Source organism: Zalophus californianus, chromosome 8 (assembly GCF_009762305.2).
Source record: "Zalophus californianus isolate mZalCal1 chromosome 8, mZalCal1.pri.v2, whole genome shotgun sequence".
NCBI lineage: Eukaryota > Metazoa > Chordata > Mammalia > Carnivora > Otariidae > Zalophus > Zalophus californianus.
In genome coordinates this window covers 114,806,279-114,832,576 of record NC_045602.1, presented here as the reverse complement: position 1 = coordinate 114,832,576, position 26,298 = coordinate 114,806,279, and the positions used below count along the sequence as shown (strand labels likewise).

General features: G+C 40.6%; 1 protein-coding gene across 4 annotated transcripts in view; it reads left to right on the top strand.

Moving 5' to 3' along the window:
• The window catches only part of CDK5RAP1 (CDK5 regulatory subunit associated protein 1), a 38,929-nt gene extending 15,919 nt beyond the window's left edge, over window positions 1–23,010 (top strand). For 2 of the 4 annotated variants that reach the window (XM_027623645.1, XM_027623643.1), the window contains 7 exons: window positions 1,501–1,731; window positions 3,717–3,814; window positions 4,929–4,984; window positions 6,258–6,388; window positions 10,452–10,601; window positions 16,882–17,022; window positions 22,096–23,006. In XM_027623645.1, coding sequence (XP_027479446.1) covers window positions 1,501–1,731; window positions 3,717–3,814; window positions 4,929–4,984; window positions 6,258–6,388; window positions 10,452–10,601; window positions 16,882–17,022; window positions 22,096–22,176 — 888 coding nt within the window. In that variant the 3' untranslated portion in view covers window positions 22,177–23,006. Of the gene's footprint in view, window positions 1–1,500; window positions 1,732–3,716; window positions 3,815–4,928; window positions 4,985–6,257; window positions 6,389–10,451; window positions 10,602–16,881; window positions 17,023–22,095 lie in introns of all 4 variants that reach the window. The other 2 variants (XM_027623644.1, XM_027623642.1) reach the window with 2 other exon arrangements.
• Window positions 23,011–26,298: the final 3,288 nt, after the last annotated feature.

Genomic DNA, 26,298 nt, shown 5'->3' with positions numbered 1-26,298 from the left:
TGAGCAGGGAGCCCAACTCAGGGCTCAGTCCCAGGACCCTGGGATCATGACCTGAGCTGAAGGCAGATGCTTAACCAACTGAGCCACCCAGGTGCTCCCAAATGTCTTTTTTTTATTTATTTTTAAGTAATCTCTACACCCAACATGTGGCTCGAACTCACGACCCAAGAGTCCCAGGCTCTACCAACTAAGCCAGCTAGGTGCTCCTCAAAATTTCTTAGTTGTCCAAAATATCTTTTTTTTTTTTTTTAAGATTTTATTTATTTATTTGAGAGAGAGAGTGAGAGAGAGAGAGAAAGAAAACAGGGAGGAGCAGAGGGAGAGGGAGAAGTAGACTCCCCACTGACCATGGAGGTCTACATGGGTCTCAGTCCTGGGACTTCAGGATCATGACCTGAGCTGAAGGCAGATGCTTAACTGACTGAATCACCCAGGCGTCCCTGTCCAAAAATACTGTATTGCTTTTTTTATTTTCAAACCGAGATCCAATCAAGATTTGTGGTTTTGGGGCACCTTGGTGGCTCAGTTGTTAAGCATCTGCCTTCGGCTCAAGTCATGATCCAGGGTTCTGGGATCGAGCCCCACATCGGGCTCCCTGCTCTGCGGGAAGCCTGTTTCTCCCTCTCCCACTCCCCCTGCTTGTGTTCCCTCTCTCGCTGTGTCTCTCTCTATCAAATAAATAAATCTTTAAAAAAAAAAGATTTGTGGTTTTACTTGGTTTGTATATTTCTTCAATCCCTCTTAATTTAAAACAGCCCTTTCATTTTTTTGTTGTTTGCTTTAAATGATACATTAAGTTTTTGAAGAGATCGGATATGTCTGGATTTGTCTGATTGCTTCTTCATGTTGTCATATAAAATATTCCTCTGAATTCTGGTAAACTGGAAGTTAGGTGTAAAAGCTTGACTCACATTAGGCTAAATATTTTGGGAAGAATACTTCATAGGCAATGATTATATAATATTCAGTTGATAGAATGCTGTCATAATTTGATTTATGGTGTTATAAATTAACCATTATTATTGAACATTGAGTTTGTGTCCAGGTTTTTGCTACTCTAAAAAATGCTTTGATGATAATTTTTATTTAAGGTTTTAAAAATTCTAAAGTTCATTTTTTTAAATCTTATTTTTATTTATTTATCTATCTATCTATTTATTTATTTATTCATGAGAGACAGAGAGAGAGAGAGAGAGAGAGAGAGGCAGAGGGAGAGGCAGGCTCCCAAGGAGCAGGGAGCCTGATGCGGGACTCGATCCCAGGACCCTGGGATCATGACCTGAGCCGAAGGCAGACGCTTAACCATCTGAGCCACCCAGGCGCCCTAAAGTTCATTTCTTCAGACAAGATGACCAAATGTGAAATTACTGGTTAAATACAGAATAGAATACATTTATGGATGGCTCTTGGTAGGCTCAACTAATTTCAGTTAGTGATTTGGCATGAAACTACCAAAAAAATTTTGATTTGCTTCCGATGTATTTATTTTCCCTTTCTTAGGGGCTGAAAGAAGTGACACTTCTTGGTCAGAATGTTAATAGTTTTCGGGACAGTTCTGAAGTCCAGTTCAACAATGCAGTGTCTACTAACCTGAGCCGTGGCTTTTCTACCAACTATAAACCCAAGCATGGGGGTCTTCGTTTTGCTCACCTTCTGGATCAGGTCTCCAGAGTAGATCCTGAAATGAGGATCCGTTTCACCTCTCCCCACCCCAAAGACTTTCCTGATGAGGTGAGTATCAACAGTGAACTGTGCCAGGCTGTTACCAGTATCCTTAAGTATGCCAAAGGCTGGACCCAGTGGGAGGCAGCAGTCCTTGAATCTTGCTCAGGGGATCTTGTGTATTGCTGTATTGCCCTTTAATTCCACCAAAGATTTAAAGTCCACCGAGGTGGGGCAGAGCTGGGACTGATATATTTAAAAAAATTTTGTCTTCAAGGGCATCACGGTCAGATTGTCATCTTCATCTGTAAAAAGGGATTAATAATAACCTTCCGCTTTAGGTTGTTGGGAAATAGGTATAATGTATGGAAGGTACTTATCAAAGTGCCTTAGCAATGCATGGAATGTATAGCCCACATGTGGAACCTTTTGTTTTTGAGTTTTTTTGTTTTGGTGAAATATCTGTCTTTTGGCCCCACCCCTACCTTTTTGCCACTGGATTATATTCTTATTGAGTTGTAAAAGTTCTTTATGTATTCTTGATATAAATCCTTTGTCAGTATATTTTTTCAAATATTTTTTCTTAGTTCTAGTTTCTTCATTTTAAATACTTTATTTTTTAAAGATTGATTTATTTTAGAGTGTGCAAGTGAGGGGCAGGGGGAATAGAGGGAGAGGGAGAGAGAGACTCTCAAGCAGACTCCCTGATGAGTGTAGGGCTTGACTCCAGGACCCTGAGATCATGGCCTGAGCCAAAATCAAGAGTTGGGCACTTAACTGACTGAGCCACCCAGGTGCCCCTTAAGGATTTTATTTTTAAGTAATCTCCACACCCAGTGTGGGGCTTCAACACAACCCTGAGATCCATAGTTGCATGCTCCACCAATTGGGCCAGCCAGGTTCCACCTAGTTCCAGTTTCTTGATGGTGTCTTTTATTTTTTATTTTTATTTATTTATTTATTTATTTATTTTAAGATTTTATTTATTTATTTGACAGAGAGACACAGCGAGAGCAGGAACACAAGCAGGGGGAGTGGGAGAGGGAGAAGCAGGCTTCCTGCGGAGCAAGGAGCCTGATGTGGGGCTCGATCCCAGGACCCTGGGATCATGACCTGAGCCGAAGGCAGCCGCTTAACTGACGGAGCCACCCAGGCGCCCTATTTTTATTTATTTTTTATTATTATTTTTTAAACTTTTATTTATTTATTTATTCATGAGAGACAGAGAGAGAGAGAGAGAGAGGCAGAGGGAGAAGCAGGCTCCCAAGGAGCAGGGAGCCCGATGCGGGACTCGATCCCAGGACCTTGGGATCATGACCTGAGCCGAAGGCAGACGCTTAACCATCTGAGCCACCCAGGCACCCTTATTTTTTAATTTTTATTAAGATTTTATTTATTTGAGAGAGAGAGAGCGAGAGAGAGGGAGAAGCAGGATTCCTGCTGAGCAGGGAGTCGGACATGGGGCTTGATCCCAGGACCTCAGGATCATGACCTGAGCCGAAGGCAGATGCTTAACTGACTGAGCCACCCAGGCAACCCTTGATGGTGTCTTTTATTTATTTATAAAGATTTTATTTATTTATTTGAGAGAGTGTATGAGGGGGGGAGGGTCAGAGGGAGAAGCAGACTCCCTGCCGAGCAGGGAGCCTGATGTGGGACTCGATCCCGGGACTCCAGGATCATGACCTGAGCCGAAGGCAGTCGCTTAACCAACTGAGCCACCCAGGTGCCCCATGATGGTGTCTTTTAGAGTGGCTAATTAGTTTGGAAGTTAGATGAAACAAATAACCATTTTTCCTTTTTTGTCTGTGTCAGCCTATGCCTTGAATTTGAACTCTGCTTGCTTTTTTCACTTTTTGAAAGCAGAGATGCCATCAGGGAAATGAAATGTCTGGGACAGATAACATGGCTTGAGTAAAAATAAAGGATTTGGGTAATCAGCCTGTTAATTACTTGAAAATTCACCTTGGTAGAGAAACAGTGGGGGTGGTATTTCTTTCTGCAGGATTCTTTGGTGAGACTTTGATGACCTTTAATGTGTTCTATCTAATCAGGTTCTACAGCTGATTCATGAGAGAGACAACATCTGTAAACAGATCCACCTACCAGCCCAGAGTGGAAGCAGCCGTGTATTGGAGGCTATGCGGAGAGGGTCAGACTTGCTTGGGGAGGGGGCATCATGCACCTTTCCATGTTTTCTTAAGGACCACACAGTGTCTAAGAACCTAGTATAGTGTGTGGCACATAGGAGCTGCTCAATAAATTTGTTACATGAGTAAACTCATGGACACGATAACTTGCTTCTGTTTACTCCAGAAGTGTAGACTAAAAGGACTGAATCACTCATGTCATTTGTTTAACATTTCTTTTTAAGATTTATTTATTTTAGAGAGAGAGAGAGAGAGGGCACGCGTGGAGGGGGCAGAGAGTCTTAAGCAGACTCTGCACTGAGTGCAGAGCCCGATGTGGGGCTTGATCTCATGACCCTGAGATCACGACCTGAGCCAAAACCAAGTCAGATGCTCAACTGACTAAGCCACCCAGGCCCCCTAGCATGTTCTTTTATTAAGCACCTACTGTGTGGCACACTCTTTTTGAAATTGGAATTCTGTAGCTTTTAACATTAAAGCTTTTTAAGTCTTGGAATTTAAACATACCTCTGTGTGTTCACTTACTTTGGGAGTTATATGTCTTGCAGAGGTAAGACTGAAAGGGTAAAGTGACAAATGGAAAGCTGTATGGAACAAGTGCCTTGCCTTGTTTTCCACATCGGCAATTTTAGAGATCCTTCTAAGTGTTTAATCTGTCCTCACTTATGAAATAAAAAGGCTATTTACTTATTTTTTTTAAGATTTATTTATTTGAGAGAGAGAGCACGAATGGGAGGGGCAGAGGGAGAGGGAGAGAGAATCTCAAGCAGACTCCTTCTTGAGCGTGGAGCCTGACCCGGGGCTCGATCTTATGACACAGATCAGGACCTGAGCTGTCTGTCGCTTAACCTACTGTGCCACTCAGGTGCCCCCTACTTATTTTTTAAAAAGGCTATTTAAAATAATATATGTTCTTGAACTAAAGTTTCATGGACTGTAGATTAGGTTACACTACAGGATTTGGATCAAAAGGGCTCTTTTGGGTACTTTAACCTACTTTTGTACTGTCCTATATGGATGAGATGTGGTTATATGTGGTAATTCATAGTGTTATCTTTTTGTAGCATTCATTTAAAGAAGATTGGTTCATCTAAGCCTTTTTGTTCTTTATTGCAGGTATTCAAGGGAAGCTTATGTGGAGTTAATTCATCGTATCAGAGAATCTATCCCAGGTATGTTTAAGAAATACTCTGTTGAGCACATCACTCTTACCAGTGATCACATCGTTTTTGTCAGATACAGGCAACGCCTATGATACTACCTTATGACACCCTTTATGCTTCTTTTGCTTCTCTTCATTTTTCTCTTTCTCTCATTTTACTCCTTTTTGGTTTTTTAATGTCATGGTCTTGCTAGATATACACAAAGATATGGATCAGCTTGTGACCTCAGGATGAAAGAGATTTGTTTTCTATAGTCTTTGTGTTTCTGCACGTATGGGACAGACCTTGTTCTTTTTTACTAGCTGGCAAAGTTAGTTTGGTCTAAATTAGTTCTGATTTGGGGGCAATTGATATCTTTAAAAATGTGTACTTAGAGGTAATTCCTTTCCTATTAACTCTTACTCCTTTTTCTCTTTTCTCTTCCTCCTAATAAAATTACTTTGTAGTCTTTTAATTTAGGTTTGGTTGACAATGTCTACATTTGTTTCCAAATTTCTAATTATTGTAACTTGCATTATGCATAAATAGTTTCATTTTGGATTGGCAGGATAGTGTGGAAGTTTTCTGGGCTTCAGTTTCCTCATTTATAAAATAGATTTAATAAAGGGTGCTTGGCTGGCTCAGTCAGTAGAGCATGGGACTCTTGATCTCAGGATCGTGAGTTCAGGCCCCATGTGTGGCATAGAGTTTACTTTAAAAAAAAATACATATGTATATATAAAATAGAGTTGGTAGTACCTCACTGGATTGTTGGGATAATTACATAGATTAAATTAAATAGATAGGAAAGCATAGCACTTAGTATTTAGTGACCAATAGTTATTGTTCCTATAGTCTTAAACATTATGTGAAATTGGCTTCAAAAGTATGTTTTTTAAAGATTTTATTTAAAAAATTTTATAAAAGATTTATTTATTTATTTAAGGGGGGTTGTGCATGCATGCGAGGGGAGGAACCAGAGGGAGAGAAGCAGACTGTGCTGAGCATGGAGCCCCACACGAGGCTCGACCTTATGATCCTGAGATCATGACCTAAGCCGCAACCAAGAGTTGGGCACTTAACCAACTGAGCCACTCAGGCACCCCAAAGTATGAGAACATTCTGGATAAGCAAGCCTGTCCCATCTTCCTCTGTAATAACTATTCTGTTTCACTTGCACATAAGCTGAACAGCTCCAGGAAAGGTTTACAATTGCTACTCTGCCCTCTGTAGCCCACAAGTGCCAAAGGCCTCTCTTGAAGGTAAGCAGCAGTGACATGTTGTCCTTTGTCATGCGTTGCAGGGGTGAGCCTCAGCAGCGATTTCATTGCTGGCTTTTGTGGTGAGACAGAGGATGATCACCTCCAGACAGTGTCTTTGCTTCGGGAAGTTCAGTACAACATGGGCTTTCTTTTTGCTTACAGTATGAGACAGGTAAGCCCTGGGATGGAGGAAAAGCTACTTCTGTGCTGACACTGACAGAATTCCTGACTGGTTTCTGGTTGTAGACAACTGGCAAGAAAAGAAAGTGGCAGCAGGGCGGTCCTTGAGAAGCCATGAGGATCTTACCACTCATTTCTTTATTTTTATTTTAATCAGCCTGTCTACTATTTTATACAGTTCATTGATTTGAGATGAAAATGGATTGCTTGTGACAATATTTATTTTCATTAAAATATTTTAAGTTATGTTTAGATCGTTTAGAATTTGAATGTGGAGGTAGGGATACTACTCTCCTTATAAGAAAGCTAAAATCATGCAGGACTTTTTTGACCTAAGCTGTGAATTGTTTCACGGATGCACCTTGTCCTCCTAGCTATCCTGAGCTATTTTATTTTATTTTTAAGATTTTATTTATTTATTTGACAGAGAGATAGCGAGAGCAGGAACACAAGCAGGGGGAGTGGGAGAGGTTCCTGCCGGGCAGGGTGCCTGATGTGGGACTCGATCCCAGGACCCTGGGATCATGACCTGAGCTGAAGGCAGATGCTTAACGACTGAGCCACCCAGGCGCCCCTAAGCTATTTTAGTTTTCATTTTTTTAGGCCAACTGAATCTACTGATAGCCACTATGGAGTTTCTCCTGTACACAGATTCCCAGGAAAATAAAGCAGAAGGAGATGAGGAAGGAAAGGGAGAGTAATGTGTATTTCCTGCAGAGAGGGGATAGTTCTGGTCTGCTGCTATTTTCTCGATGGTAGGGATGAATTTGCACAGGTCATTTCTCATCTCTCCAGTCACCTCAGTGGGGGCCTTACTTGTATTTGGGCTGGAGGCTGAAGAGGCTGTGTGGCCAGGACGCTCAGGAAAGCTGATTGATGAATGAAGGATCCCAAGACCTTAGACACCACTGTCACTCAGCTGCTGTCAACGAATTCATGTCTTTTAAAGCCCACTGCCTAGTGTAGGCAGTGTAAGTGGGCCATTGTGTATGTTTATGTCTGTTACAGAATTATTTCAGAGATGAAGCTTCAGAATAGACAAATCTGCTTTTCCATGGACATCACAAATATGCAAGAGAAATTCTTTATAATGCTAGATTGGGAAATGGGTTTACAGTGTGTGGTGGCAGCATCATGGACATTGAATAAGAGTGTTCACTTAGGGATCTAATTTCTTGGTTAGAATTAAGGTTATAGAGACTTAAATAGTCTAGTGGATGAGAACAAGCATTCAGATTCTACCATTCTTACTAACTATGTGATCTTGAGAAAGGTCCTTGGTCTCTCCACCTTTGAAGTGAGAATGGTGCTTGGTAATGGTAAACACAATAGAGACAAGTTTTTGTTAATAAGACAAAATAGAGTAAACCCATTCACCATTTGGTAGTTCTCTCAAAGGCCGATTGGAATGACTACACTTTGGTATATAGGTTTTCCTGTTATTCCATACTTATATCTAGCTCAGTGGTTCTTCAACTGTGTTATAAGCTTGTATACAGAAAACTTAAAAAAAAATGTGTTGGGTGCCTGGGTGGCTCAGTCGGTTGGGCATCTACCTTTGGCTCAGATCATGATCCTGGGGTCCTGGGATTGAGTCCTGTATCTGGCTCCCTGCTCAGTGGGGAGTCTGCTTCTCCCTCTGCCCCTCCCCCTGCTCGTGCTCGCTCTTCCTTTTTCTCTCACAAAAAAAAAAATAAAATCTTTAAAAAAATGTGTTTATATACACACAACATGTACATGTATGCACCCTAGCCATAGATTTGAACAATTTAAAAGGCTTTTTAAGGATAAATTTTCTTTAAAAAATTTTTTTTTGGACTGGGTAATATGAGCTCATTATATAAAATTCAGAAGTTCAAAATAGTATGCAATGAGAAGTACTTGTTCTTTCTTCTTCCCAGGTTGCCTGGTTTCTCAGTTCCTTCCTTGAAGGTAATTGCTCTTAGGAATTTCTTCTGTAAACTTCCAGTGATATTTCATGTATTTATAAACCTATTTTTATTTATTCTTTTTATACCAAAGTTGTTGTACATGTTGATCTATATCTTATTTCTGTTAAGAGTATGTTTTGGAGAGCAATCATATCAGTACATATGGAGTTATCACATTCTTTTTTCACTGGTGTAATATTCTGTTGTATAGATAAAGCATAACTTGGTTTACTGATAACCTACTGATAAACACTTAGGCTGCTTTGCATTTTGTGTCTTATAAACAGTGCTCCTAATGAGTTACTTAGTGTATGTTACATTTGTATAAATGTTACATTTGTATCCTATAAATATATCAAGAACAGTTTTGAGTCTGATTTTCATGTGCTGAATTTAGAATTTAACCCTTCTAAAGATGTGACTTGACTGCATAGTTACCTCTTTCTTTTAAAATGCTCCTAGAGCTAGAGAACCCTTCTGACATGGCTTGGGTTCCTGTACGTATGTCTGTAACTTGGAGGTGGAATGAACCTGGTTCCCCCTCTGTACCTTAAGAATGGATTCTATGGGGTGGGGGCACCCGCGTGTCTTAGGCAGTTAAGCATCCAACTCTTGATTTCGGCTCAGGTCATGATCTCAGGATCCTGGGATCCAGCTCCTTGTTAGGCTCCTTGCTCAGAGGGGAGTCTGCTTAAGGATTCTCTATCCCTGTCTTCCTCTGCCCATTCCCTAACTTGCACGCGGCACATACGTACTCTCTCTCCCCTCTCTCTAAAATAAATAAATCTTTTTTTTTTTAAAGATTTTATTTATTTGACAGAACACAAGCAGGGGGAGCAGCAGAGGGAGAGGGAGAAGCAGCCCTGACCTGGGGCTCAGTCCTAGGACCCTGGGATCATGACCCAAACTGAAGGCAGACACCTGACTGACTGAGCCACCCGGGTGCCCCTAAAAAAAATAAATCTAGCTTTTACGTCTGGACTTGGGAGGCCCTACGTTGGTGGTAGATCAAAAGATTATTTGAAAATGGGCAGTCTCCGACCTTGTCTGAGATTTGAGTGGTGTACTGTGCCCAGGTGGCGCTGTGTGCAAACCAGATTAATGAAAGGCAGGGTTCTAGTACTGAAAACCTTCGACTGCTGTTCTGTGAAAATGCTTAGTTTTCCAAAATATTGGTCCCCTGCGGGAGCAGTGGCTCTCACTGGTGTAATGGAACTGTTACCTGGAGATGTTGAGATGGCAAAGGGAAATTCCAAAACACGTGAGAGAATACTTGCTTGGAAATTACTTGGTTGGAACCTGACAATCTTACCCAGCATCCTGGAGGTTGAAGAAGAATAATGGAGCTTTAAATGTCACTGATGAGCAACCTTGCAAATGAGAGATCGCTGTCTGCCCACGGAAAGAATTTGCAGTAACCTTCCTAGGGGCTAATGCTATGAGATTTGCTTGTATGAAAAACAAGGGAAAGCTCTTCACTTTACTGACATGGGAAGAAAACCTACAAATCAAGACAATATACTGGTTTTTTATTTTTGTAAGCAGATTATGAAGCAGCCTCAAATCTAATGTATCCATAAGAATTAAGCCATTTGTGGGGCGCCTGGGTGGCTCAGTTGGTTAAGCGACTGCCTTCAGCTCAGGTCATGATCCTGGAGTCCCGGGATCGAGTCCCGCATCGGGCTCCCTGCTCAGCAGGGAGTCTGCTTCTCCCTCTGACCCTCTTCTCTCTCGTAATCTCTATCTCTCATTCTCTCTCTCTCAAATAAATAAATAAAATCTTTAAAAAAAAAAAAAAATTAAGCCATTTGCTTTTACTTTTTGTCATACTGCCCTAGTTACAACCTGTTAAATAGATTACTTTGTAGATCTAGCTCTGTTTTACAGGAATGCATAGAAAACTATGTTTTTTATGGAGAAGTCTTTGTTTTCAGTTAACCAGACTTGTAATCAGATTATTCTGAATGCTTCACATTTGGTCACCTGTTTGAATTTAAAATGCGTGATTAAAATTAAAGCTGAGTGAAAATTTACAAAAAAAAAAAAATCCAAAAGGGGAGAAGGGGGTTCTATGAGTCTTTGGTGACCGCTGTCTCTCTCTCTCTTTTTTTTTTTTTTTAATAGAAGACTCGGGCATATCACAGACTGAAAGATGATGTCCCAGAAGAGGTAAAATTAAGGCGTTTGGAGGAACTTATTACTGTCTTTCGAGAAGAAGCAACAAAAGCCAACATGGCCTCTGTGGGTTGTACCCAGCTAGTGCTGGTGGAGGGGGTAAGGTCGTATGTATATGTTTTTTGTTTGTTTTTTGGAACACACTATGTCTCCCTTTTATTTAGATCATCTTTGATTTATCAGAGTTTTTGTGTTAAGGATCTTATATGTACTTTGTTAGATTTACACTAGTATCTTTTTTTTTTTAAGCTGTTGTAGTTGCTATTGTATGTTTTAGTCAGGTGTTTCATGTGTTCACTATATAGTACAGAAATAATTAAATTTTTTCTGTTTATCTTTTACTCTGTGACCTTGCTGAAATCAGTAGTTCTAGGAGTTTTTTTGGCATTTTCCTTGGGATTTTCTGCATAGGTAATCATGTCATTATGTTTTTTCTTCCTTCCCAATGTTCCAAGCTTCCTTCTTTTATCTTTTCCTTTCTTTTTAGAGAACTTCCTTTAGACACTCTGGCAGTAGATTCTCTTCCTTCATCTTAGAATGTCTGGATTTCTCCTTCATTGCTGAAAGATATTTTTGTACTTAGCAGCAGAAGGATTAGGGAGAAGTATGTCTGCTCCATCTTTCTGGAAGCAGTATGTATGTTTTTAGAATTAATTTTACTGCCTGCAGTCCTTTTCAATTTTTATTATTTTTCAATTTTTCTGAAGATTTTATTTTTTAAAGTAATCTCCACATCCAATGTGGAGCTCACCCACAACCCTGAGATCAAGAGTTGCATGCTCTACCAACTGAGCCAGCCAGGCGTTCCTTCAATTCTTTTTAAAATCACATTTTCTTAGAAATGTACTGCATTTTAGGAAGTTTGGGGTTCCTATAGGCTTCTGTGGTCAAGCCTGGGAACCTAGCTATTAGAGCACTAAACAGATGGAATAAGGGGTGAGTTTGGGAGCCTGAAGCTATGTGTTGCACCCATTGGAGAGGAGGGGAGAGATGGGGCCCTTTCTGTGACTCCTCCTAAATCCTGGATTGAGAAAGGAGAGTCCTGTTCCATGCCTTAGGATATGGTAGCATCAGAGCCACTAATTGCCTGGTATTTGTGTTTGTTAGGACTCTTTGGTGAGTAACAATGAGAAATTTCTTCACACCATTCAGCCTAAGCCAGAAGGAATTCTTTTTTGTACTTCAGGGGTATCTTGTGGAGCCCAGGGGCAGGAAGCACTGTGCCTAGTCTGGGAAACCCTTTAAGGCTCGTACTTCTTGTCTCCTTAGACCAGCTTTTCCAGCTGCTTCATCTTTGTTGCAGAGCACAGCAGCCCTGTAGTTCCTGTGTTTACATATTATAGTTCTAGCTATTCACAGACCAAAACCGTGTCTCTCAGCCCCAGCTCCAGTTTCCAGGACCGGTACATGATCAGCTCATCTGGGTTAGGGGATCTTCCTATGTTCTAGACTGGCAGTTGGCTGATGGATGGTGATGCTCAGCTAGTGTGATATCCCAAAAGGTGTTTGCCTCATTAAATGCTTTTTTTTTTAAAGATTTTATTTATTTGAGAGAGAGAATGAGAGAGAGAGAGAGAGAGAGAGCACATGAGAGGGGGGAGGGTCAGAGGGAGAAGCAGACTCCCAGCTGAGCAGGGAGCCCGATGCGGGACTCGATCCCAGGACTCCAGGATCATGACCTGAGCCGAAGGCAGTTGCTTAACCAACTGAGCCACCCAGGCGCCTTCATTAAATGCTTTGTAATTTAGGGTATCAGCTGTGATTCTGGAGATCTGTACATGTACATGTCTATTAGCGTCTACATTTTATCCAGTAAGAGTTAGGTATTATTTTTATTTTTTTTAAAGATTTTATTTATTTATTTGACAGAGAGAGACAGTGAGAGTAGGAACACAAGCAGGGGGAGTGCAGGGGGAGTGGGAGAGGGAGAAGCAGGCTTCCTGGTGAGCAGGGACCCCGATGTGGGACTCGATCCCAGGACCCTGGGATCATGACCTGAGCCGAAGGCAGACGCTTAATGACTGAGCCACCCAGGCGCCCAAGAGTTAGGTATTATTGTATTCCCAGCTTTCCTCACAGAGTCAGGCACAGAATAGTGTACTTGTCTTTTGAATGAATGAATAAATACTCAAAGTTTACTAATCTGTGTCCCTGATTTCACCAGCCTTACAGAGAACCTATGGTAATTAAATAAACCAAAAAAAGATTCTTTCTTACGCATATAACATAAGCCAATACTCACTTGGGGCTAGAGAATAAATGTATTTTTCAGGGCTAGCCGTTGGGAGTCTTTACTTTCTTTTAGAGGAGACTTTCTTTCCTTTAGTCCTGGCCAGTTTAAAACTTGAGGTTGCTATATCCAGAGTGGCAGAGAAGATGATTATAACTCACGTATACTGATCATTTACTGTCTGCCAGGAACTGTGCACTTTTTTTTTTCTTAAGGAACTGTGCACTTCTGGTCATTGGCACATTGAGTCCCACCACAGTTTTTGGAGGTAGTGCTATTATTAGCACTTTTATTGAGATGAAACAGAGATTCAGAGGAAGTAGAATAACTTCCCGAAGGCCATTCAGCTAGTGTGGCAGAGCCAGAATTTGACTCAGGTCTATCTCATTCTAGAGCCTCTAAACAATATTCCTTCCCTACGCCCCCCCTTTTTTTAATTATGGGGAATTAAAAAAAATACATAGATATAGAGAGAGCAGTATCATGAATGCCCGTGTACCCATTAACAAACTTCAACAGCTGTCAGTACAGTGTTAATCATGGCTAATTTTGTTTTCATCTTTACTGCCCCCATTGGATTGTTTTGAAGCAAGTACCTTATACATCATATTATACATATTATACTTAACACATCATAGTATTTTGTCAGTAAACATTTCAGTATATATATTTTTTTAAAAGAATAAGGACTCTAGGGCGCCTGGGTGGCTCAGTTGGTTAAGCCGCTGCCTTCGGCTCAGGTCATGATCCCAGGGTCCTGGGATCGAGCCCCACATCGGGCTCCCTGCTCATGCAGGAAGCCTGCTTCTCCCTCTGCCTGCCGCTCCCCCTGCTTGTGCTCTCTCCCTCTATCTCTGTGTGTCAAATAAATAAATAAAATCTTAAAAAAAAAAATTAAAAAAAAAAAGAATAAGGACTCTATTTGTATTTTTTAAAAGATTTTATTTATTTATTTGAAAGAGAGAACACAAGCAGGGGGAGCAGCAGGCAGAGGGAGAGGGAGAGGCAGGCTCCCTGCTGAGCAAGGAGCCCGATGTGGGACTCGATCCCAGGACCCATGACCTGAGCTGAAGGCAGCTGCTTAACCGACTGAGCCATCCAGGACTCTTTTTTTTAAAAAAAGATGTATTTATTTATTTTAGAGAGGAAACAGAGGGGCAGAGGGGGAGAGAGAGAGAGAGAGACTTAAGCAGACCCCGAGCTCAGCACAGAGCCTGACGCAGGGCTTGATTTCATAACCCTGAGATCAGGCCCTGAGCCAAAACCCAGATTTGGACACTTAACTGACTGCGCCACCCAGGTGCCCTAAGATAAGGACTCTTTTAAGAAAAAAACCCAACATAATGCTATTATCATATCTGAAATAATTGACAATTGTTTGTTAATGTTATCAAATATTTAATCTGTTCTAATTTCTCTGTCTCATAAGTATTCTTTTATGGTTGGTTTGTTCAAATCATGGAACCTGAACACTATCTTTTTAAAAATTTATTTTAAGACAATCATAAACTTGCAGAAGAGTTGCAACACAGTACCAAGAACTTGTTTTCTTTGACTCATTTGAGAGTTAGTTGCTGACCTGATGCCCTCAACCCCTTCAAATACTGTAGTATATATCTCATATAAACATGGACATTCTCCTCCATAGCACTACCATCAAAATCAGGAAATTAACCTTGTTAGATTTCTGTAATCCAATCCTCCAACCCCATTTAAGTTTCTCCACTTGTCTCAGAACTTCCTTTATAGGAAAAAGATTCAGGTCAGTATCATATGTTGCATTAATTGTCATGTCTGTCTGGTCTCCTTCAGTCTAGAATAATTCCTCAGTCTTTCTTTGACTTTCATAATCTTGACACTTGATGATTATAGGCCTGTTATTTTGTAGAACGTTCCTTAATTTGAGTTTGTCTGACGAGTTTCCTCATGATAAGATTCAGGTTATGTATTTTTAGGCAGGCATATTAGAGAAATGATATTGTGTCCTTCTTAATTGTATCTTTTAGGGTGGCATATAGTTGTGATTGTTTCATTATTGGTGATATTAATTTTGAACATTTCATTAAGGTGGTGTCAACTAGGCTTGTTGACTGAAAAGTTATTCTTTTTCTTTTTGTAACTATAACTAGTAAGTGTTTTGTAAGGAGATGGTGGGGAATCTTTTAAAATCTTACCTGACTGCTGTTTCCCTAAAGTAGTATTAGTTTAAGAACTAAAATGCCTTTTGTCTCTGGCTGCTTTTTAAAGATATTTGCTTTATCACTGTTTTTAGAAATTTGATGTGTCTTGGCATGGCTTTCTTTGTGTTTATCCCTTGTGTTTTCTTTGGGATGTGTAGAGGCTTCTTAGTTTGGGGCTTTATAATTTTCATCAAATTTGGAAAGTTTTCATCAATTATTCTTCAGATATTTTTCCTGCACTCCTCCTGCTTCCTGCCACCCACTCCTTCTGTTTCTGTTCTTTTTCTGTGACTCCAGTTACTTAGATATCCAACCACTTGATGATGTTCTATAGGTCATTGAAACTGTTCGTTTTTTTCTGCCTTTTATATCTCTGTGCTTCATTTTGGATAGTTTCTTTTGCTCAGTCTTCAGGTTCACTATTTTTTCCTTTGGCAGTGTATAATCTGCTACTACCTATTGAATTTTTAATCTTTTATATTATGTTTCCATCTGTATAGATTACATTTGGTTTTTAATACCTTCTCTTCTGTATTCTTATTTTCCTTTGAAACTTAGTTTCCTTTGAATTTAATTATAAAAACTGGTTTATTATTTTTGTGATAATTCCATCATTGCTATTATTTCTTGGTCTGTTTCTGTTGATTGACTTTTCTCCTGATTCTGGGTCACATTTTTCTGCTTCTGGGCATATCTAGTGATTTTTGATGGGATATTGACATTGTGATGTTCATTTTTGAGGTCTGGATTTTGTGTTGAACTTTGTTCTGATAGGCAGTTATGTTATTTGCTGTTCAGTTTAATCCTTTCAAGGCTCATTTTTAAGCTTTGTTAGAAAAGTTAAAAAAAAAAAGCGTTTTTATCCCAGGGATAGTTTAGTGTCATCACTAAAGTGTGGCTTTTTTGGAGTCACTACTGCATGTTCCAAGGAATCAGCGAGGACTGTCCAGTGGTAGGTCTGATGATTCCCAGCCCTGCATGAGCTCTGGGAGCCCATCTGCTGACAGTTCCCAGGCTACTTTCTTTGCCTGACTTGATGGAGTTTCACTCTATACAAGCAGGTGTTAGTGTTTAGCAAGGACTCAGAGGATCCCTATGCATATTTCTGCAGCTCTTTTTCTGCTTTACTCCCTCTTCTCTAAAACTTGCTCTACAGTTTCTAGCTACTGTAGGCTCCCTGAACTCTGATTTCTTTTTCCTAAATCCAGAGAGAACCACCGTGCTGCCTCGAGAATCTTCCTCCCTGCTTTGCATGCTCTGATCTGATAACAAGCCTTCTGGCAGAATGCAGGGGTCATTGGAGGGCTCATCTCATTTGTTTCCCTTCTCCTGGGTTCACAGTCTTGTACAGTCTGTAGTTCAGTATCTGAAAATAGTGATTTCATATATTTTGTCCAGTTTCCTGGTTTAGGCCAGAGGATAAATTTGCTTCTTGTCACTTCATAATGGCTGGAAGAGAAAAACTTATATATTCTAGAAGTTAATTCCATTACACTGGTTTTATTATTCTCCTGACCCTATCTTCTGTATGTTGTGATGGAGACTCTGGCTTCATGTCTGCCTGTTCATTAGGGTTACAAGTAACCCAGGCCAGACAACCCCAGAACATTCCTGAGTGATTACTATGAGACCGGATATAGTGAAAGTCATTTTGCCAAGTGCATCACCCATATGTCCTTGCCTTCAGGACTGTTGGAGGTCCATTCCTGAGGAACGTAATTCTGTAATCAAAGACTGATTGAGTCATTTATTAACATATAGTCAATAAAACTTTATTGAGTTTCTATAGTGTGCCATGCATTGTCCTTGTTGGTGAAGCAGCAGTAAACACGTAATCCTCAGTGATTCCTTGATTAAGGAATGCTCTATAAGTAAGACCCTTAGGGATCTGAGACAGAGAAGGCATAATTTTTGCCCTCCCAGAACTGATGACTGTGACAGATTCATAACTCTCTGTTTTTTTCTGCAGCACAGTAAACGCTCTGCTACTGATCTGTGTGGCCGGAATGATGGAAACCTTAAAGTGATCTTCCCTGATGTAGAAATGGAGGACGTTAATAACTCTGAGGTCAAGGTCAGAGCTCAGCCTGGGGACTATGTGCTGGTGAAGGTAAGGTGTCCTTTTGGGCTTTTGGCTTGCATCGTGTAATGGATGTTGGGTTGGGTAATTTGGGGGGAATGAAATTTCTTCCAGGAGAAATTCTTTAAATAAAAATCTCTTCTCAGCCTGAACAATGAGAGGGCACCTTGAACTGAATTTTGAACTGCTCCTAACTAATGCCTTCTTGTTTTTCTTTGCCTTTCTTCTGTCTTAGAAGGGTTCCTTTTGGGAATTTGGTGAGATTGGAGTATACGGTAGCATACAGTTGCCTGTTGCAGAGAGGCTAGGAAGTGTAAGTGATTCTGAGTGAGTTGATCATCTCTCTGTCAGAGATGAGCATGCCCTTTGAGGTCTCTGATGCCCTAGGTATCTCTCACTTCTCCTGGACTAGGAGTTCCGGATGAATGGCTATGGGGTTTCCCCTTCCTTCTTTTCCCCCCATTCTTCCCTCCTTCATGTACTTTCTTCCTACCTCTCTTTCTTATCCCACTATACAGGTCTGTTACTGCCATCTTTTCTTCTGGTCCACTTTAGCCCAGGACCATAGCCTGACAGGACACGTACTGATGAGGTAGGCAGGAACAAAGCTGCTTCTCCCACACTGAGCTCTGAAAAATCTGCAGAAGAGAGAGGTGGAGAGAGGGTGCTTCTTTTTTCGGCTGATGCTGATCAGTATTATATCCTTTGCCCTGTTCCCTCATGCCTCACCCTCTACTTTCTGTCCTTGCTCTTACTGTCGTATGTGTCTTGTCAGGGGGGCCATGGTCCATGGCTTGCAGCTGTAGAAGACATGGAACTTCTGTGGATTGGCCTGAAAATTTTACCGCCACTTAGATGTTCTGTTCTGTCCATCTGACAAAAACTTAAAACACAGTCAGTTTGCTGGTTGGGGACTTTATGTGATCCTACTTCCTTCTGGCTTTGTTTCAACCGGGCTTTGTCTTACTTTAAGAATTTATTAAGTGGAATAATTCCTACTAGCAGCAATGTGATTGATTTGGAAATAATCCCTCATAGGCTTCTCCATTTGTCCTTTTTTTGGGGACACTGTCTTGTTTGCTTATTTCTCTATCTTTTGAATGTTCGCTTTTTTTGGTTTTTGGTTGCTTTCCCACCCCTCCTACTTTCTTTTCACTTCAGGTAAGGGTTACTTGAAAAAGGGGATGAGATTGGTGTGCTGAGTTGTATTGTTAGTATGATATTCTTCTATGTAATGGAAAAATTCCATCTGTCAAGAAAGGTAGAAAGGTGATGCTATATTACTTGCTACTCCTTTTTTGTTCCCAAGTGACATAAACCCCACAGGTATATTTAGTGGAAGGATCAAAATGAAGAAGGAGCTGTAGAACTGGGGTTCTTTTGGCTCTCTCTGTTGTTCCTCTTTGCTGTTCTCATTTCTCTTCACATAGAGTTTCTGGGCTGCACTAGAACCACTCTGTCATATATTTCAATTTTTTTTTTAAGTAATCTCTACACCCAACATGGGGCTTGAACCTACAACCCTGAGGTCAAGAGTTGCATGCTCTACTGACTGAGCCAGCCAGGTGCCCCAAATTTCACTTTCTTTTCTCCCTTTTTTGTCTGGTGCTTATTTGGCTGAACCCCAACCCTGGTGAAAGTGGTTATCTTCTTCTGCATCTACACCCTAGCAGATGAACATCAATAGGGAAGAGCATGCAGGGAGTGCGTGGGTGGCTCAGTCGTTAAGCGTCTGCCTTCGGCTCAGGTCATGATCTCAGGGTCCTGGGATCGAGCCCCACATCGGGCTCCCTGCTCGGCGGGAAGCCTGCTTCTCCCTCTCCCATTCCCCCCGCTTGTGTTCCTTCTCTCTGTCAAAATAAATAAATAAAATCTTTAAAAAAAAATAGGGAAAAGCATGCAGATAATCTGTATTACATAGATTAGGTCAGGTGATGGTGATTGAAAACTCAGAATACAGTGGCTTAAATTTGGTAGTTCTCTTTTACATAAAAATCTAGATATGGAAGGTCCAGAACTGGTGATTTTGATGGTTTCATGATCATCAGGGGTCCAGGCTCCTATTTTCTGATCTGCTGCTGTGTGGTTTCCATCCTTAAAGTTACTCCATGATCCTAGATGATTGCTCCAGCCACCATGTCCATATTCTAACTAGCAAGAAGGAGGCAGAGAGGGAAAGGGCATGCTCTCTTCCTTTCAGGGCAGTTTATAGGAATTCCACACACAATTTATAACATATTATACCAGGCTGCAAAGAAGTGGGAAGATCTTCATTCTGAATGATCAGATGCCCACTATAATTGGGAGTTCTGTTAGGAAGAAGAGAAGTGTTGGGAGACAAGTAACAGTCTCCGCCACATGAACCTAGCTGCATTCAGTTCACATTTATAACCATAAAACTCACATGAGCACTCAGCATGGCCCTGAAATCCTGATCCTACTCTATTTCCCTAGTAAATTGACTTTTCTACTCTTTCTCCTTAAATCTTTACTCACCTATCCAAAGCCTAGTCTCAGCTGATGTCTTTGCCTCATATTTCATGGAGAAAAGCAATACAATCAGATGAGACCCCATTGTCTCATTATTATTTCCACTAGCTCACATCCCTACGCATATGTGCTGTCTGCTCACATGGGACTGTATAGGAAACATCTTCATGTTCTGTTACACTGTCCCTTATGTTTTCCTTTCCATCCCTTCTGGTCAAGAGATTTGCATTTATATCCTTTCTCTCTTGCATCTTAAACTTAATATGGCCAAAATAGAATGAATTCTTCATTTCAGTTTTCTTCCTTTCAAACCCTCCCCATCTCAGTAAATGGCACACTCAGTTGCTCAAGCCAAAAATTTAGAATTCATCCTAGGTACTCACTTTCCTGTATTCTATCAGCAATCCATCTGTTTTAGCTCACTTATGGAATGTGTCTTGAATGTGCCTGTTTCTTTCTATCTCCAAGCTACCATCATTTCTTGGTTGGGAGATTTCAGCAGTCTTCTTACTGTATTTTTTGCTTCTGTATTTTAAAGATGAATTATTTTATTGAAGCGTATCATAAATATAGAAAATTGCCCATATTATAAGTATACAACTTGATGAATTATCATAAAGTGACCCTGCCACCTGGATTAAGAAATAGAATATTTTTGGGGGTGGGGGGATGGGTTGGCCTGGTGATGGGTATTAAGGAGGGCACGTTCTGCGTGGAGCACTGGATGTTATGCAGAAACAGTGAATCATGGAACACTATGTCAAAAACTAATAATGTAATGTATGGTGATTAACATAACAATAAATTTTTTAAATATTAAAAAAAAGAAAGAATATTTTCAAAACTTCAGACTTTCATGTTCCTACTAGTTTTTCTTCTTCTCTACATCCTAATTTCTTCTTCTTTTTTTTTTTGAGAGAGCGCCTAGAGAGATTGTGGGAAGGGCAGAGGGAGAGGGAGAGAGAGAATGCCAAGCAGGCTCAGCGTTCAGCATTGAGCCCAAAGTGGGGCTCGATCCCTCAACCCATTTTGAGTCAAAATCAAAAGTTGGACGCTCAACCAACTAAGCCACCCAGGTGCTCCTGCATCCTAATTTCTAATGCCATTGTTTAGTTTTGTCTATTTTTGTGATAAAATTGAATCTTACAACATGTATTTTTGGTGCTTGTCTTCTTTTACTCAGTCTTATGTTATGCAGTCATCAGTGATTATATTTATCCATGTTATATGAATATACTACAATATATTGTACTATTGCTGGCCATTTTGGTTTTTTCTATTTTGGAGCTGTTACGATGGGATTGCTATGACTATTCCTGTACATATGTTTTAGTGCACATATGTATTCATTTCTGTTGGGTAAATGGCTTAGAATTGCTGGGTCATAGAGTGTATATACAGAACTAGCCAAAGTAATTGTATCATATTGCCCTCCCACCAGCAGTGCATGAGAATTCCAAAAGCTTCCGATTCTCCACTTCCATTCTTGCCCTCCTCTAGTCTGTCTGCCCCACAGTAGTCGCTGTGGTCTTTCTAAATCAGATCACTGACTCCTCTGCTTAAGCCCTCCAGTGGTTTCTCATTGGAGCCAGCATGAAATGCACAGTGTCTGAGGCCTTATATGATCTGTCCCAGCTACCTTTCCAACCTCATGTCCCCTCTACTTTTCTTACGCTCTCTCCTCCAGTCTTGGTGGCCTCTTTTTTGCCCTCAGACCGAGTTCTAGTGTCAAGGACTTTGCACGTGTTGTGTTTTTGGGAGGCTCTTGATTTTTATGTGATGCCATCTTTTTAACCTTCAGTTTCTCTCTGCAATGTCACCTCCTTGAGATGCCTTCTTTTTAGGGAAGCTAAAGCAGCTTCCCTTTATCACATCAGCCCATTTTATCTTTGTAACACTTTTCAGTGCCTGAAGTCATCTTTGTTTACATATTTTTGCCTGTCTTCTCCTGAAAGCTCCTTTGGGGTCACATGCTTTCAGATCTCAATTAGAGAGAAAAGAGAGCTTTTCTCACCAAATTTTGGCCATAAATATCCTAAGGAAGGAGGTGACTGGTAAGCCTAGATCACAGCGTACCTCTGGGATTAGGAGGGCAGGGTCTGTGATGGGCAGCTCACACCAGAAACTCATGGTTAGTGCTGGAGAAGAGCCATCTCTCAAGAGAAAGGGGGGGAAATGGGAGTTTGGGACTAAACTATTTTAGATTTCTTAAACTATACATATTACCATTGTATCAGATGTCTCTTCTTCCTAGGATGGGGGGCACATGGGAACCATGTAGTCTCTGCTAGCCTGTCACCACCTCCGTTCGCTCCCTGTTGGTGGCCTCTCCTCTGGAGGCTCCACATTTTTTTTTTTTTTTTAAAGATTTTATTTATTTATTTGAGAGAGAGAGAATGAGAGAGAGAGCACATCAGAGGGGATAGGGTCAGAGGGAGAAGCAGACTCCCTGCCAAGCAGGAAGCCTGATGCGGACTCGATCCTGGGACTCCAGGATCATGACCTGAGCCGAAGGCAGTCGCTTAACCAACTGAGCCACCCAGGCGCCCCTGGAGGCTCCACATTAAGTGCAGTCCTGGTTACCTCACTTTCTTCTGACTGGTTTTCTTTCAGATCACGTCTACCAGCTCTCAGACACTTAAAGGACATGTTCTCTGCAGGACCACCCTGAAGGACTCCTCAGCATATTGCTGACCTGGGTGGATGGCCTTAGAGTTGACATGGGCTGTCCTTGCCCAGAGGAAGGGAGCTATGACTGGTCACTAATGAAAGAGGTAACGAAGCTCTGGAGACAAACTGCGAGTGTTGAAGCAGCTTTATGTCAAATGGAAAATGTATCTCTTTCCTGTATGTGAACAGCTTATACAGTCATTAAATTTACCAAAAGTAAAATGGTCCCTTTGTCTCTCTACTTTTACTTCATTTTTGCCTTGGTTAGTGTTTCTGGGATTTTCCCTACAGTCTGTATTAAGTGTTTTACAACCCAGTTTTTGCTGTGGACACTGCTAACTTGTCTGATTTTCAACTCTGGACCCTACGAGTTAGAGACTAAAGGAGGGGAAGGTGGAGAGAACCATTTGCTTGGGAAAACTGCCCTACATTTTCTAATATTTTGGTTTAATGACATTGACTTAGCTGCCTGTCTCCTTACTTTATTCTCATATTTTACCTGAGGATTTCCCTCCTGGGCCTCTTTTTTTAGCCTGTCAGGTCATTCATTGCCCTTAGGTCTGACCGCACTTGGAGGGTTTTTTTTTTTCCCCCTACCCTCATTTTATGTTTTTATTTGTTTTTGTTTTTATTTTATGATTTATTTTAATTCCAGTTAGTTAATGGTTATTATAGTTGTATATAACTAATATATTAGTTTTAGGTGTACAATATAGTGAATCAATACTTCCATACATCACCCTGTGCTCATCATAACAAGTACACTCCTTAATCCCCATCACCTGTTTCAGCCATTCCCCCCGCCCCCGACTCCTCCCTGCTGGTAACCATAAATTCTCTACAATTAAGAGTCTATTTCTTGGGGCGCCTGGGTGGCTCAGTCATTAAGTGTCTGCCTTCGGCTTGGGTCATGGTCCCAGGGTCCTGGGATCGGGCCCCGCATCGGGCTCCCTGCTCCATGGGAAGCCTGCTTCTCCCTCTCCCACTCCCCCTGCTTGTGTTCCCTCTCGCTGTGTCTGTCTCTGTCAAATAAATAAATAAAATCTTTAAAAAAATAAAGAAACGGGTCCTGACTTAAAAAAAAAGAGTCTATTTCTTTTTTTTTTTAAGATCTTATTTATTTGTCAGAGAGATTGAGACAGAGGCAGGCAGAGGAAGAAGATTGAGACAAGAAGCGGGCTTCTTGGAGCCCTGGGATTACAACCCGAGCTGAAGGCAGACGCTCAACCGACTGAGTCACCCAGGTGTCCCAAGTCTGTTTCTTGCTATGCCTCTCTCTCTCTCATTTTTCCCCTTTGCTTGTTTTGTTTCTTAAATTCCACATAGGAGTGAAATCATGGTATTTGTCTTTTTCTGACAGGCTTATTTCACTTAGTTTAGCTTTATGTATTTATTTTTTTTGAAGATTTTATTTATTTATTTGAGAGAGAGAGCCAGCCAAAGAGGGAACACAAGCAGGGGGAGTGGGAGAGGGAGAAGCAGGCTTCCAGCGGAGCAGAGTCCGATGCGGGGTTCGATCCCAGGACCCTGGGATCATGACCTGAGCCGAAGGCAGACGCTTAACGACTGAGCCACCCAGGCGCCCCTTAGTTTAGCTTTATACTTTATAGCTCCATCCATGTCATTGCAGATGGCAAGATTTCATTCTTTTTTAGGGCTGAGTAATATTCCATTGTATATACACAACACATCTTTATCCATTTGTCAGTGACGGATACTTGGACTGCTTCCTTCTCTTGGCTACTGAAAATAATGCTGCTATAAACATAGGGGTACATGTATCCTTTTGAATTAGTGTTCTTGTATTTTTTGGGTAAATACCTAGTAGTGTGATTAACTTTTTGAGGAACCTCCATCCTGTTTTCCACAGTGGCTGCCCAGTTTGTATTCCTACCAACTGTGCACAAGGGTTCCTTTTTCTCCACATCCTTGCCAACACCTGTTGTTTCTTGTGTTGTTGATTTTAGCCATTCTGATAGGCGTGAGGTGATATCTCATTGTGGTTTTGATTTGTATTTCCCTCATGGTAAGTGATAAGGAGCATCTTTTCATGTGTCTGTTTGCCATCTGTATGTCTTCTCTGGAGAAATGTCTGTCATGTCCTCTGCCCATTTTTTATTCGGTTTATTTGGTTTTGGGTTTTTTTTTTTTTTTTGTACATGAAATTGCTAAGCCTCAGATACTAAGTCTAATTGCTAAATCTGTCACAACTAAATTAGAGAATTTGAGTTCAGGCACTCACGCTATGTTTATAAGAGACTCTGACTATTTATTGGCTATTCATTTTTTTTTTTAAGACTTTATTTATTTATTTTGAGAGAGAGAGAAAGAACATGAGCAGGGGCAGGGGAGAGGGAGAAGCAGGCTCCCTGCTGAGCAGGGAGCCCAATGCGGGGCTCGATCCCAGGACCCTGGGATCATGACCTGAGCCAAAAGCAGATACTGAGCCACCCAGGTGCCCATAGGTGTTGAATTTTATAAGTTCTTTATATATTTTGGATACTAACACTTTATCAGATGTGTCATTTGCAAATATCTTCTCCCATTTCATAGGTTGCCTTTCAGTTTTGTTGATTGTTTCCCTCACTGTGTAGAAGCTTTTTATTTTGATGTAGTCCAAATAGTTTAGTTTTGCTTTTATTTCTCTTGCCTCAGGAGACATATCTAGAAAGTAGTTGTTACAGCTGATGTCAAATAAGTTACTGCCTGTGTTCTTTTCTAGGATTTTTATGGTTTCAGTCCTCACATTTTAGGTCTTTAATCCATTGTGAATTTATTTTTGTGTATGGTGTAAGAAAGTGGTCCAGTTTCATTCTTTTGCATGTTGCTGTCCAATTTTCCCAACGTCATTTGTTGAAGAGACTGTCTTTTTCCCATTGGATATTCTTTCCTGCTTTGTCGAAGGTTAATTGACCATATAATTGTGGGTTAATATCTGGGTTTTCTATTCTGTTCTGTTGATCTATGTGTCTATTTTTATGACAGTACCATACTGTTTTGATTACTACAGCTTTGTAATATAACTTGAAGTCCAGAATTGTGATGCCTCTAGCTTTGTTTCTCTTTTTCAAGGTTGCTTTGGCTATTTAGGGTCTTTTGTGGTTCCATACAAATTTTAAGATTGTTTGTTCTGGCTCTGTGAAAAATGATGTTGGTATTTTGATAGGGATTGCATTAAATCTGTAGATTTCTTAGGTAGTGTGGACATTTTAACAATATTTGTTCTTCCAATCCATGAGCATGGAATGTCTTTCCATTTCTTTGTGTCTCCTTCAGTTCTTCATCAGTGTTTTATAGATTTTAGAGTACAGGTCTTTCACCTCTGGTTTACGTTTATTCCTAGGTATCTTATTTTTGGTGCATTTGTAAATGGGATTGATTCCTTAATTTCTCTTTCTGCTGCTTCATTGTTGGTATATAGAAATGCAACAGATTTCTGTATGTTAATTTTTGTGTCTTGTGACTTTAGTGAATTTGTTATATCAGTTCTGCCAGTTTTTTGATGGAGTCTTTAGGGTTTTCTGTAGAGAGTATCAGTATAGAGTTTCTGTATAGAGTGTCTTCTGCAAATAGTGAAAGTTTTACTTCTTACCAATTTAGATGCCTTTTATTTCTTTTTGTTGTCTGCTGTGTGGCTAGGACTTCCAGTAGTGTGTTGAATAAAAGTGGAAAGAGTGGACATCCTGACGTGAGGGAAAAAACTCTCAGTTTTTCCCCATTAAGGATGATATTAGCTGAGGGTTTTTCGTATGTGGCCTTTATTATGTTGAGGTATATTCCCTCTAAACCTACTTTGTTGAGGGTTTTTATCATGAATGGATGTACTTTCTCAAATGCTTCTTCTGTGTCTATTAAGATGATCATATGATTCTTATCCTTTCTTTTATTGATGTGGTGTATCATGTTGATTGATTTTCAAATATGGAACCACTCTGGCAACCTAGGAGTAAATCTTACTTGATCATGGTGGGTGATTTTTTAGTGCTTGTTGAATTCAGTTTGCTAGTATTTTGTTGAGAATTTTTACATCTGTGTTCATCAGGGATATTGGCCTGCAGTTCTCTTTTTTAATGGTGTCCTTATCTGTTTTTGGTATCAGGGTAATAATGCTGGCCTCATGGAATGAATTTGGAAGTTTTCCTTCCT